Source organism: Gymnoscopelus braueri (genome assembly GCF_963280865.1).
Source record: "Gymnoscopelus braueri genome assembly, chromosome: 12".
NCBI classification, from domain to species: Eukaryota; Metazoa; Chordata; class Actinopteri; order Myctophiformes; family Myctophidae; genus Gymnoscopelus; species Gymnoscopelus braueri.
The window spans coordinates 13,327,073-13,341,453 of record NC_137614.1 but is presented as its reverse complement, the minus strand read 5'-3'; the positions used below and the strand labels follow the sequence as shown (position 1 = coordinate 13,341,453).

The window sequence follows — 14,381 nt, the reverse complement described above, 5'->3', positions numbered from 1 at the left end:
AAAAAATATTCATCCTGGGGTTTGAACAAAGAACCTTTTTACAAAGAACCGGTCTACAAAGCACTGATTTATCTCGAGCACCACAGAAGCATGCAAGGTATTTGTTACAACTAATTACTTAGCATTTAGATACAGCGCGAAAATGTTCCAAAAGGTAGATTTGAAGTGAACCACTCTTTACTGCAAAGCATCTTTTGAAGACTAACATCCGTAATTACACTTAAGGCACAAGGAAAAAAGGCCAAATACCACAATGTAGAAATACTCTTTCTACTACAAGTATGGTTATTACTTAGCCTCATAGAACTATATGTAGGCCTATGTTTAATTTTTGTGACCTATGGCTGTGGACTTCAGGGATCAATGAAAAAAAGAAAAATATCATTATATTTAAAATGCATTTTATTTTCCTTTACAAGAAATAAAAGCAGACAAAGAAATAAGATGATGGGTAGGGGGAGGGGAAAAGCTGTATATAAAGAGATGCAACCTCTGGCGTCATCAAAAAAATATGTACAATTCAAAATAACATCCATACAAAACATGCCACATACAATAAAAATTATCATTATATTTATTCATATTCCCTAAAAGTATCTCTGCTGTACAGAATGCAACATCTTTTTAAAAAGTAGGTTAGGTTAAAAAAAAAAACCTTCAACTTGAGCAAACTCTTTATTAAATTATAAGATATGCAGAGAACTTAAATTAAGATCCAAAGAAGTTAAAAATTATTCAGGCTAAAATCCAGTGAGCGGCAAAATGTCGTGTCATGGTCTTCCCTTGCAATATAAACATACCAAAAAATATATATATATACTGTATATCACTGCCTCGGACACTTGATCAATGTCTACCACTTTAGAGAAGTACTCCATTATATACTACAAGAGTGCAATCCATTCTCAGGTAAGTATGGGATTAACTTTGAGTATTACATCATAACATACATTAGGCCAAGTAACCATTTCACAAGGTATACCAACACATTCACTTCTATTGGGAAGATTAAAAAAAAAGAGGCAAAAAACACTAATCAAAACAGTATCATCCTAGGGAATTCAAGATTTTCCATTCAAACTGTATATTAATCCAATTGCGATCAATTAAGGGACATATTTTGGTACTCAACAAGCAGTAGCATAAATAAAATGGGAAAAAAATAACACATGAACAATATTACATAAATACACAAATACTATGCACCTTGTACTGCTGCTGCTTTACGCCATAAGTGACTTTCATATCTAATAACCATGACTTTCCGCACAGATCCTTTCTCAATGTTGTCATTATCTTGGCTTCTCGTCCCAATTGTTTGGAGAAGACCAGACATGTTCAAATACCCATTGTTTTTTTTTAACAAACTGTCTTTGAAAGCTTATAGCAAAAAACACTAATAGAAAAACAGGTAAATGCAAAAACACTCTGGTTCATATACATATCAAGATATTAGTTTGCCATTTTACATATATTTATATATATACAGCTTCATCTTTATGATAAAATGATATCCAGTGGTTGAATTTTCTCAATTTTATTTCTCTACATTTTTTACTTTGATTAAAAAGGGGTTGGATAAAGAGTTTGCTGTCCCCCCCCTCCCCCCAATGTGTATATATATTTATATACAGTTTGTACACTTTTGCATTTTTTATCATGTGAGGTCTTAGGTTAGAAGGAAGAGGAAACAAAGTAATAAGGGAAGGTGGAGTCTTAGTAAAGCTCCCTTCTTAAAAGATTTACTTTGTCATTCATCTTTCCGAGAAATGAAAACAAATGCCCTTATCTTTACAAAAAAAACAAAAACAAAAGAAAACAACCCAAGTCTTCCCCTGCCACTGGGTTCAGCCTCAAGAAGACGGTACCAACCACTAGAAAAAGAAAAAAAAACACACTAAGAGGGAAGCAGATACACTGTATAGGCTGTAACTCGGGGCAGAGAAAGACTCCTTACAGTAAAGTTTAAACAGTCCATTACATGGTTTTAGAAGATGGTGACATGATTCAGGGTTCAAGGTTGAGAGAAGATTGAGATGTAGGCATAAAAAGCATTAAAAGGGATAGTAGTCGGGCATCCACCGGCTAGTTTTAATCAACTGTGACCTGAACACATGACAATGAAGCATACTTTTTCCTTCACTCGGTTAGTTGGACTCCGTAGTCTTTCCAAGACTACGGTATCCATCTGTGATCCTAAAGCTGTGGGAGCTACCGCTCACACCATTAGTCTGTTGTAAGCGAACCTAGAAAAAGGTGGATGCTATTGTGCTTTCACACACCAAGAAGCATGATTTCTAAATGCATAAATATAAATGAGAAACAAAAAAAAACTAACATGAAAATCTAAGATGATCTGATGGCATTACAGGACTCCTGTTAAGCTTCTGATTGTGATCTTAATGCAATATCTTATCAAAACTGTCATATATTTCCTCTGTATAAATAACTCGTGAGTAATAATAATAATAATTATTATGTTGGCTCATTATTGTAAATCATCATCAGCATAGAGTAGATAGAGCAAACCTGCTGCTAAAGTTTCCCTGCTTGTCCGAGAAGGCTAAGGAGTGATTTATGCTTCTGCAACAAAGTGTAGTGTGGCGTATCACTTGACAAAAACATATTTTCAGCTGAAAAAGTGCCGACGGTGATGCATCTTCAGTTATGAAAACCTTTTTGTTGCACAATAAATCACAAAACATTTGTCATTGATGCATAAATCAGGCTTAAGCCCTGTAAAAACATCCCCTCCCTCCCCTCCCCCCCCATTTTCCACAGTAGCAGTTAACAGTTTTTTGTACAAAGCAGTCACTTCCCACTAAATCAATGAGGTAGACTGGGTCCAACTAAACCCACCTTTAGACTCCAGACACTCATAAAAACACCTGGCGCCTCTGGAGCCAAGAGGTCAATAGCATCTGAACTTATCATTATCATACATCTTAACCATCGATCATACATAGTTCTATGCAGAGCCACATCAGGATTGTCTAGCGAGCCGATATCCGTGTTGTCTTCATTGATGACTTTTAAGGGAAAGTGTCTCTTTCTTTTCCTGGGAGGTAAGGGAGGAAGGGAGGTAGGGGTGTAGGAGAAGAAGTAGGTCCGACTTAAAACATAAAAATGCATTAGTTCACTTCTTAGTTACTTAAAATGGCTTTTTATTTTCTCAAAGCTCCGTGCGAACTCTGCAATGCGAGTACTGATACCGGACAGAAGAAAGGAGGATCAGATTCATTTGGTAGATGAGGATTGTTTCCAGCCATAGTAAGCTTATTGAGAGGGTGCAGTAGGGTACGAGCCGAGGGTTGCTTTTGGCAGAGGAAAGAGTAATTCCACTAGTCCAAAGAGAAAAGATTGTCCCACCATTAGGCTGCTGTTAGTGGAGGTGGTTGGTTGCTTTTTTTTTCTTCTTTTAAATCTGTTAATGCTCTTTCAAACCTTTGGCTGCAGGTGTGAACGCTATAGTCTTTCATAGATGGAAGGAGGCGTGTCTCCCTCCGCGTATTTCAGAACAGCTTATGCACTGGGTAAGTAGGATTCAAAAAAAGGCTTTGGCGCAGGAGTGTTCTGGCACCAATGAGAAAGGAAGTCTCTTTTTCTCTCGTTTTCTTTCCTCTGTTAATTCATCCACTTTCGGCAATTCCAGGCTCCACAATGGCAAGGGATCTTGTGCTGATCGTCCTCAAAGTCGAACTGATAGTCGTATGTCAGCTGAAACAAGGAAATGGAAATGATTAAAAAAAGACTGCCGTCTACCGATTATTGAAAAACATCAAAATTATTATTTATTAGGGCTGTCAACAATGGCCAAAAGGTACTTAAATATTATTTCTGAAAACACACAAGTTCGACTATAGGCCTATACAAACAGATATAATTTTAAATGTTGAGCTATATGCCAGAATTTGAGCAACTTCAGGCTGTAGTGAGCTTCTTTGTACAAGCCTCTTATGTTACAGATAGCGAGCTCATGTAAAATAGGATTTGAATCAAGACGTGGCTGTTTGGATGGAGTTACTCCAGACATCTGGCCAAACTCATTTGGGTGCATGTTTATGAGATGTGCCCTCCTTTTGTTCTTTGTGGAAAGGTAGGCCATCTGTCATTGTCCTGCATTTGATTTGATTTTCAGTCCACTATGAAAGGAAAAGTGCAGTGTCTGTAAAGTAACAGCATATGTATGCAATGACTTCAGTTTAACTAAAAATATGAGATTTAGTTTTGGTTTAGCAGAAGTTCAAACGAACAGAGCTGCTATTACGAGGTCATGTATTCTTTCATGACCTTCTTTCTTTTTTTTCAATTCGAATAGTGTTCAAATATTAAACCATTATTTGACAGCTCTATTGTAATGGAGTTCACACTGTCTGGTTTCTTTCTTTTTCCAATTATTTTTACCTTTTTCTTCCAATTTAGTAATTATGCCAATTCCTAATCCCCCATGTAGTCCCTGTCACTGCTGAGCCCCTACTGGTTGGTCTTGGGGAGGGTGTAGTAGACAGCCATATGTCTCATCTGATACACGTCAAGTCACTTCTTTTGACCGTGGAGGATTCGAACCCCAGTCGCCACGGTGTTGGGCAGGAAGTTTACCCCTGTGCCACCCGGATGCCCCATACTGTCTACAGCACTTACCTCTTCTCCCTTTGGGATCCTGCGACTTGAGATGATGATAATTTTGTCCTCTTTGTCAAATGTTACAACCTCTGCAACACAGTTGGGGGCACAGGAGTGGTTGACATATCTGTGGAAACAAATGAAAAGTTAATGGTAAATAAGACAAGGACAAGTACATTAAAAAGAGAAATATCAAGCAGTACAACGCACCGAGCTGGGCCGCCTGTTATAGTGGCATCAATCACTTGGTCATTGTTGATACGGAACATGTAGATCCCACGGTTCTATGGCAGGCAGGAGAAGTAGAAAAGAAAAAAACAGACAATAAGACTCACAGATATTAATGGAAGACAGGTTTGGTACGTGGATATCGAGTCAACATACCGACTCCTCGTAGACCTTCTCACGGCGGTTGGCCACTTCGTTGCGGATGACGGTGCCTATGTACTCAATGACCATGGTGTGCTTCTCCAGATCCTTGGAGGCGTACAGACCCAGGCCCTGGATGCGGGACCGTGCCAGGTATACGTTGTTCTTCCATTCGGTCTTCAACCGCCTGTACTGGGAGGATTTGGAGTGGACGAACTGCTTGCTGTAGGGCGTGTTGATCTCCCCGGTGAAGGTACTCTGGTAGGCCTTGGACATGCTGGTGCTGTTGAGAGTGTGGGGCCTGTGGAGGCAGATGGGTGAGAATACAGGTCTCAAGTCAGGTAATTTTCTTAGAAGCATTGTGTGTAGGGCTGTCACGACTACAAATTTAAGTTGACGATTAATTATCACTCAAATAATTGCGATTAGCAATTTAATTGTGTGTTTGACATTGACCATTGGAACACATGAATAAGAATAATTTCTGTTTGCCTTTTATGCTTCGTAATAAAAAATTGCACAGGGAAGATGACAAGTAACTCAACTATATAAAATTAAATTATTGACATTTAATAATAATAATTCACGAAGTGACGCGTTGTAAGCTTGAAGATCTGCTATATCTGCTTTTTTTTTTTTAATTTGAAAATGTGTGAAAATGTTTCAACATGGAAACGATTATGACGATTATGCAAAAAATAATTGCGATTATCTCAAATAATTGCGATTTAGACGATGATGTAATAATTGTGACAGGCCTAATTGTGTGCCACACCATGTTAGGATTTGGTCTCACCTCTTGCAGTGCGTGAGGACCTTGGGTTCAGAGCGGGCAGACCCAGAGGGGTTGATCATGAGAGGGAGCTCCATCAGGGGGTGGCGGCCATAGCGGAACTGGTAGTTCTGGCAATTCTCTACTCCAGGCAACTAAATACAACAAACAATGTATATTATGCGTTATGTTATGAGTTTCATATACATGCATATATACATTCAATCATCTTTCAGTCAACCAAATATCGCCTCCAGTGGTCACAAGAATAATAATAATCAAATATGTGAACGGACGGACAGAAGGATGGACGAAGTGATTACTAAACATTACTTAGTAATCACTAAAACATTATTATGGATCATTGGGCTAAGATTAAGCTAAATTGTATTTGTACGTTATACTGTCATAATAACTGTATTATTATTACAGAAGGGAAATAACTGTGCCAGTGGTTTTGCTTTCCAATCCTTACCGACTCAGTGATGCGCATAACAGCGTGGATGGTGAGGCCATACATCTCTTCTCCCTTGACGTGGTCAGTGAACAACTTCAACATGCCATTATCGTCCCGAAGTTTAGCCACCTCCTGGACCACCCGGTCCCAGATGCCTGAAGAGAAAACAACACAGTACACGGTTAGATACGGGTGTCGCACCTTCTTTGGTGAACACAGATGAGTGGGGACAGTTCTACAGGATGTACCTTCTGGGCTGTTGTCACGATAGTGCAAGTCCTCCATGCCATGCTCCAGCACACGCACCTCGAACAGCGGCGTGGTATCGTTCTCATTGATGCGACAGCGGTATCGACATCGCTTGTTGGGCACGCGCGTACTCCAGTAGATGCGAGTTGCCTCATAACCCACAGGAAAGATGGCGGTGGAGGAATGGAAGTTGGCCATTTGGGACGGCAGAAGTTGGCCAACAGCGTGGAAGATGAGGCCACCTACGCGGAACAAGTGGATACGGTCGCCTCGCTGTAAGATGCTGGCGATCTGCTTGACCTCATCACGCTCAATGTAGACCCGGCGGAAAACCGCAAAAGTACTAAGCTCCTCCTCACTAGGGCCCTTCAACTTGTGCTGGGTGCACAACATGGTCTTGTCCTTGAAGAACATGCAGCGCGCCCGGATGGCGCAGGCAAAGTGGTAGACATTGGGGCAGCGCAGTCTGTTGCAGCTATTGGTCGCACCCGTTTTCTGACAGTAGGCGCAGCGGGTACGCAAGCCGCGACGCAGAGCCACCTCCACGTTGATGAGGGCGCCACCCTGCGTCTCATACACCTCAGTGGACCAGAGGGCACAGTTGAGGTGCACCCAAAGGTCCACGTCTATGTTGAGCAGGCGAGCCGCCCCGTCTGTTGATCCATCACCCTCCTCATGACAAAAGCAACACTTCCGCTTGTCTCGTGGCAGCTTGTCTGGCCGCAGAGTGATGCGCAGGCGCTCCATTAGCTCCGACACCTCGCGGCTGTTCTCCTTTTTGGAACCACCCCTGCGGATGGTGATGACGATCTGAAGACGCTTCCAGCGAATCCCCTTCCACTTCTTCACCTTGGGCTGTACCACCAGCTCGTCTGGAGAATGGGGCCTGCGCTGCTTGATGGCTTTAGGGGACACCTCCATGGTGGTCGGGGAATCCTTGGGTGGGAGGGCTGGCTCGGTAGCAGAGTCATCCTCCGTTGCAGCGGGGGTTAAAGCATCTTCACTAGGAGCGGTAGGATCAGGGTCTGTGGAGGCAGCAGCGACTGGATCTGTATCTGTGTTTGTTTCTGGAGCAGCTGCAGCAGGCTCTGTGGGTTCTGTTGGTTCAGCATCAACAGGAGGACAAATAGCTTCCTGCTCAGGTTCAGTCTTGATCTGGACTTGGGAGGGACTGGAGGGAGAAAGCGAGGGAGAGGCTGGCTTTGTGGGATTTTCTGCTTCGCTGGTGGGAGCTGGGTCAGACGAAGGAGGGGGTGGAGGGGAGGGTGAAGGAGGTGGAGATTCCTCTATGGGGATAATTGGAAGGTGGCGCACATCCAAGTCGCTCACATTGGTGGTGTAACAGTGCTGTACCGGTTTGTCCTCTTGCTCAGAAAGTTCCTGAGAAAAATAAAGTACCAGTATGAGATAAGTACACAAAATGTGTGCGTCATACAAGATACAAGATCTCAGGGAAAGAAAAAAAAACACCTTTGATCATAAGGAATCATGTGGATCTTTGAGTTTGGCAAAGATATGCAATGACTGACCTGTTTGATGAGTGAGAGAATATCGACCTGTTTCTTCAAAGTGCAGCCTGGCAGGGACACATCAAACTGCCTCAGCCATTCATCCTGACTAGGTGAAGCACCGTCCTTTACACAAAGCACCCCTGAAATAAAAGAAAAGACCATGTCACCATCAGGATACTCTTTTATTCACTGCATCCATCGTCACAGTAACATCCGAGGCCTAGAAATATATGGGCGATACAAATACCTGGCTGTTCAGGACCCTTTCCTGGCATGGCAGCGCCAGGTGTGCCAGGGCTAGGAGGGAAGGTCACCTCATAGGAACCTGGCATCCTTATGTGAAGTAGCTGGGCCATCGCCACCATGACATGGTTCAGATTCTGGACAAGGAATAAGGGAGAAGAGTTATTGCTGTCAACTACAGAGTACAGATCAAAGTGGTCAAGCAGGGAGCAGTGATATGACAGGTCAGTACCTTTGCTGCAGCAGATGACAGTGTGAAGGTGACGGACACCTCGTTATTCTTGGCCTTGTCCCAGTGGTTAGATGTGGAGACCACCTTGCCATCAGCTGCTTCTAACGGTTTGTTCTCTGGAAATGCTAAACGGAAGGGGAGCAATGTTATTAACAATGCAAGTTGCAACATGCAGATTTTTGTTGATGGTGCTGTAACAGGCCACTGTTGTTGATGTAACTATGAATGTATTAAATGCTGAAGAATTGGATGGTACAACAAAGCATGACTGTCTGTTGCTGTCTACAAAATATACAGATTTTGTACGATGTGATTTAACCACTTGAACTATATATACTTGGCGACGTCCCACAGAGCTCTATAATATGTCCGCTCCTTTTTTCCTTTAACACCATATCCCTTCGCTGAAAATAGCTCATCTATAAGCACACAACGTGTCGGGTTGCAATGTATTCTCACTAAACTGAATAGGGACACTAGAGTTCATGTGGTTGATACATTTTTGTGGCAAAATGTTTTAATTAAGACAGCCTGCTGTCAGATTCCCACCTGGGATGGCAGATCGAGGTATGAGGGGGATGATGGGAGATATTGCTCTCTCCGTCTCCTCCTCTTTTGGTTCCCTAAGCCGAGGGAAACGTGGCGTTTCTTCACCTACGTTACTTTCAGGGGAGGAAGCTGGAATGATGCTTTCTGGGGCATCCTCGTCATCACTCTCCATCCTGAAAGAAAGACGTTTGTGTGAGTTTGCAAACACTGCAAAGGGAAGTGTCATCATACCATGGAAATACACAGGCTACATATTATACCTGATGTCCTCATTCTGGTTATGCGGCGGGGTGGGGAGAGCTGCTAGAATGTCCACACTCTTCACCTCCTCTGCAACAGAATAAGACAAATTGGAGCAAGTTTAACAACATGAATGTTAGGCGTCCCTATTCTGGGATGCTAGAAAGGGGTGAACGTTCGAGGAACACAGGCGAATATTCAGAAAAAATAGCAGATCTACAAGCTCACAACATCACGTTGTGGTGTGAGCTTTCTTGCAGACCAGCTATTTTTGCTATGTACATAGTGTTTAACCCATTAAGGCCTGAGGCCGATTCTACAAATGCCTTCTAAATGAGTAGTTCTCACACTTTTCAAGATTTTTCAGAAATGTTCAAAAATAGATGTACAAGCTCGCAGTGAGCTTGTACATCTGCTATTTTTGAATAGCCAAAGGAAAAATCTAAAATTACTCATATGCTTTCCCGGTTTTAATGGGTTAAATGGGTAACTAAAATGGCAACGGAAAACGAGAAAAAAATAGATTTCTGAGTTGAAGCATACTTGGCTTACCCATAGCATCCTCTGCAGTCTCTTTCTGGCCCCCAGACATTTCTTCCACAGTGGTAACGCCATTGAGCAACTTGTGCTGTACTGAGGGTGGTGGTGTAGGGGGCAAGGAGGATGGGGGTGTTGGTGGGTTGCTGAGGTTACTCTGTAAAGAAAAGTAGCATCATCAGTACTTCTGCAAATACTGATTAATAATAGAACTATTAACGGGATGCAAAATTAAACTGAAACGTATTATTCAGGATTGCAACGGTAAATAGCCTTGTGTAGTCCTAAAAAAACAAGGCATGTGAAGATCAGGAAAATTGTGTACATGATTATTAGGGAAAAACAGATTAAAGAAGCTTCAAGCTAGTAGAGAAGATTCATTCTGTAAATTGACATATTTATTAATTATATAAAATTTTCTGATAATTAGTCCGGAATGTCCTTCACTTAAACAGCTAACCGTTTAAATGTCTCATCCCTAATGTGTATCATACGTCACTACATACAGCAGTAATTCAATGAAAGCCTGTTCCCGAGTCTGTCAACAGAAATGTATCACTCATAAGCACATGTTGTCAATGAGCACTACCTTAGTGAGCAGCTGTGAGTAGTAGTCTGGGATGTTATCCAGCACCGCATTTCCAAAGGAGCCCTTCAACTGAGCCTTGCCATTGGCAGGGCTGCTGCCGAATGGGGCAAACAGGTCCAGACTGGCTGCTATTGATGGCTCCATCAGGGGCAGCAGAGAGAGGCCCTGCAGGGTAAAGGATCTTGAAATCAACCGCTCAAACACAAACAAACGATGGCTGCAACTAGCGATTATTCTATCTATTACTTTTTCGATTCATAAATGTTATATATCAACGAAGCTTTGTCGCACAATGGTATCATGCAAAAATTGTGAAAATAGCAACTCTGCAATCTCACAATGTGTCGAGATGCGACGCGTTGTGAGCTTGTAGACTTGCTATTTTCCCTATTTTTGAAACATTCCCAAAACAGGGATGGATTATCAATCAATTATGTTATTAAATTATTGAGTATCGATTATTTTTTTATAATCGATTAAATTGATTAGTTCGATTAACTGTTGCACCCCTAAAGCAAACAAGCAGGCAGACAGTAATACTCCTATGACCTGTTTAAGCTGTTTCACCAGGGCTTCAGCACTCTTTCCAACCTCTTCTTTCTTGTTCTTCTTGCGTGCATTAGGCCCTCGCTCCCCAGCAGGCTTATTGGTGCGCTTGGCCTTTGTTACGGGAGCTCTTTTTGTGATGGACTGCAGATCCTGTTGAGAATAAAGAACATTGGCTTATTAAGCATTCGCCTAACATTTCCGATCAATATAATGAGAATCAATTTTTAATGAATGCATGGACGAATACTTGCCTCCATATTGCGTGGGGTCCCTTGTAGTTTCTGCTCCAGCATGGCCAGTTTGCTGTTGATGTGGCCATTGATCTCATTGTGGATGCCTTCAGAGGGCCTCTGAGCGGCCAGCTGCAGGTTCTTAGTTCTCAAGAGTTTCTGAAGTAGCTGCTGGCCAGTCTCCGTTCTCACACCTTGATGCCCAGAGTCTCCTGCCATGGTTGCAGCATTTACAAACCCAGTAGTGTTGGCAGCATTCACTAGCTCACCAGTGACTTCTCTCTTTATAGACCCAGGGTTAGCCTCGCCGCCTCCTCCTCCTCCACCATCGCATTGCACTTCCCTTGGCTCCTGCTTGATGTTCTGCAGGGTTATCTTACACAGGTCCCCTTCTCTAGAGCCAGGATGTGGCCGAGCAGCATGGGCTCCTGCCCCGTGCTGCTGAGGCTGTCTCTGGGCATTGTCACATTGCTGTGGCCCATTGGGAGGAACCGGGGCCATATGAGAGATTTCATTTCCAGACATCTGAGGTTCTGCTTTTAGGCTTGGGTTATCAAGCGGACTCTTGGCCACTGGAGACCTGAGTGGGGATGCCCTGACTTGGCTGTACGGGCTTCCAGCTCCACCATCAGCAACAGAAGGAGATGAGATATGCGTTGAATATGGTGTGCCCGGGGTGACTGGCCCCCTCGGAGAGCCAGAATGGGACGGAGACCCCTGCAAGCGACTTGCTGCAGCTGCCATGTGGGCTTGCTGTTGGTGCTGGTTGGGCGTGGGCGGTCGTATCCCCATAGCCTGCACCATGGCATGGCGCTGAGGATCGCCAGGAGAGTTGGGCAGCGGTTGGCGAGGTGAAATGGGCCTGACCATAGGTACTTGTCCTCTCATCATCTGCTGTTGCTGCATCATCCCCAATTGTAAATGCTGCTGTTGTTGCCCAGGTACCATCATTCCGTGCTGCATATGAGGAGCAACGCCTGGTTGCTGCCCAATTATGCCGGGCTGTTGTGGAGAGCCCAATGCTCCCGGTTTCCCCATGGGACCATATGGCATCTGCTGCCCTTCCATGCGCTGCTGTCCCACCTGTCCTGGGGGCATCTGAGGTCTCATCTGGCCTGGCTGTCCCTGGCCCATAGACATCCTCAGCATCTGGCCCTGTTGGAGTTGCCGCTGGGCAATCATCGCCTGAATGTGTTGGATCTGCTGGTTTGGAGGAAGGTTGCGGAGCTGGGGGTTCTGAGCGATAATAGCCTGGATGTTGATGGGGGCACGGATCTGTCCAGGTGGACCTCCAGGCCTTTGTACAAGCATCCCTTGCTGCTGCGCTCTCATCATGCCCATCATAGCCTGCTGCTTCTGTTGCTGAGCCATGAGAGCTTGCTGTTGTGGACTAGGATGGTTCATCATACCAGGCGGGCCAGAACCAAGGGGGTTCTGGCCCATGACATTCTGTATCTGGCCCATTCCTTCATGCTGTTGTATGTTGGGCTCTTGTGAAGGTTGCATGGCATTCTGACCAGATTGTTGTTGTTGTTGTTGTTGTTGCTGCTGCTGCTGCTGCAGCAGTTGCTGCTGCAGTTGCTGCTGCTGTTGTTGTTGTTGTTGTACTAAGAATTCCATCTGCTGCCCTTCCTCCTTGACTTTGACCAGACCAGTCTTGTCAGCATTGAGGGAAATCTGCCTCTGGAGTTGAACTTGCTGTTGCTGCTGATGTTGTGGTTGTACTTGAGGATGCAAGCCAGCTTGTTGGTTTCCAACAAAACCTGACAGTTGCTGAGGTACAGACTGAGCTTTTGGCTGTGGTTGCTGGGTCATAAAGGCCTGATTCTGCTGCTGTTGTCCCGTCTCATTTTGCTGATCTGCAGAGCCTGGTTGGGTCAACTGATTGGGTGTGGAGGGACCACTCTGTTGTAAAGGGGTTGCAGGACCAGGACTGAGGATTCCTCCTTCTTTTGGGCCTGAGTTCTGAACATCCTGAGGAAACCCCTGCTGCAAGCCCTCATTAGCACCCTGTGGTTGAGGTGTGACTCTATTACCTCCTGCTGAAGGGGAGGAACTCATCTGAGGGGTAGAGGGTTGAGAGAGTGCCCCTTGCTCTTGGCTCGGTTGATTTATTAAGCCTTGTGTTGGTTGTTGTCTGAGCTGCGCCATCTGCTGCTGCTGTTGTAGCTGGATTTTGGCAGCATTCTGCTGTTGCTGTTGCTGAGACAAAAGCATGCGCTGGGCCAGGATGTTCTGTTGTTGTGGGGTTAGCTGGGCCTGAGGTCCCCTGAGGCCAGGATGACCCGGAGATCCAACCATCCCCTGTTGTCCCAACAACATCTGAGGCCTCTGTTGCTGTTGAGGAGGCCCAATGGGTGGGTTCCCAATCATTCCAGGTTGACCTGCCATCATGCCCGGAAGCTGGTTCATGGGCTGGGCTCCAGGCTGACCAACTATACCCTGGGACACCTGCATCATGCCCTGTTGATTGGGCTGGTTAGGCAGCATTCCCTGTTGTATGTTTGGTTGTTGTTGGGTCATGAGTGGGTTGCCCATCATGCCAGGCTGTGGCTGAGTCATCATACCAGGTTGTTGGCCAGGGTGTGGCATCGGTTGCTGACCCATCATCACCTGCTGCTGCTGCTGCTGTTGGAGCTTGGCCATCTGCATCCTGTGTTGAAGCTGTCTTTCCTGGAGAAGCCTGGGGTCTGCTCCTTGCATTCCAGCCCCCTGTGGGAAAAACCCTGGAGGAGCACCAGGAGGAACAGGGGCTCTGGCTCCTAGAGCTCCAGGGTGCTGGGGCTGGGCTCCTCCCATGAAGGGCTGTCCTTGAGGCATCCTGACTGGCATTCCACCTTGTGGCGGTATGCCAGGGTGCTGGCCCATCATTGGAGGGCCCTGTTGACCCATCATCATTTGGCCAGGTATCTTGGAGAGCATGTGAGGCGGGCCCTGTGTGGAGGGCCCTGGTGTCAGAAGACCTGAGCCCTGTTGGTGCTGCTGTTGCTTGCTTCTGTACTCAGCTATAAGGTTGGTGTGTTCCTTCTGCTGTTTACGCACCTAAAACACAACATGTGAAAGGATATTGAAAATGTATGACATATCATATCATTGTAAAATAAAGTTGATTATTGTATTTCTTTCATTGCAATCTTTCGAAAAAAGCATGCTTTATTTGCAGTTGACAATATTTAATTTTAACGTCAAGCTAGGCCAACTTATTATTTAAGAATGTTGTGTGCACAAGGT

At 44.6% G+C, this 14,381-nt stretch overlaps 1 protein-coding gene across 3 annotated transcripts in view; it reads right to left on the bottom strand.

The window, feature by feature from the left end:
- Positions 1–384: 384 nt before the first annotated feature.
- Positions 385–14,381, bottom strand: part of kmt2d (lysine (K)-specific methyltransferase 2D) — a 40,694-nt gene continuing 26,697 nt past the window's right edge. For all 3 annotated transcript variants that reach the window (XM_080445757.1, XM_080445758.1, XM_080445759.1), the window contains 16 exons: positions 11,172–14,192; positions 10,921–11,070; positions 10,372–10,536; positions 9,798–9,939; positions 9,266–9,335; positions 9,006–9,178; positions 8,457–8,581; positions 8,229–8,361; positions 8,000–8,121; positions 6,470–7,850; positions 6,240–6,376; positions 5,789–5,919; positions 5,008–5,293; positions 4,834–4,907; positions 4,642–4,750; positions 385–3,717 (listed from right to left, as the gene is read on the bottom strand). In XM_080445757.1, coding sequence (XP_080301883.1) covers positions 3,625–3,717; positions 4,642–4,750; positions 4,834–4,907; positions 5,008–5,293; positions 5,789–5,919; positions 6,240–6,376; positions 6,470–7,850; positions 8,000–8,121; positions 8,229–8,361; positions 8,457–8,581; positions 9,006–9,178; positions 9,266–9,335; positions 9,798–9,939; positions 10,372–10,536; positions 10,921–11,070; positions 11,172–14,192 — 6,312 coding nt within the window. In that variant the 3' untranslated portion in view covers positions 385–3,624. The remainder of the gene's footprint in view (positions 3,718–4,641; positions 4,751–4,833; positions 4,908–5,007; positions 5,294–5,788; positions 5,920–6,239; positions 6,377–6,469; positions 7,851–7,999; positions 8,122–8,228; positions 8,362–8,456; positions 8,582–9,005; positions 9,179–9,265; positions 9,336–9,797; positions 9,940–10,371; positions 10,537–10,920; positions 11,071–11,171; positions 14,193–14,381) is intronic.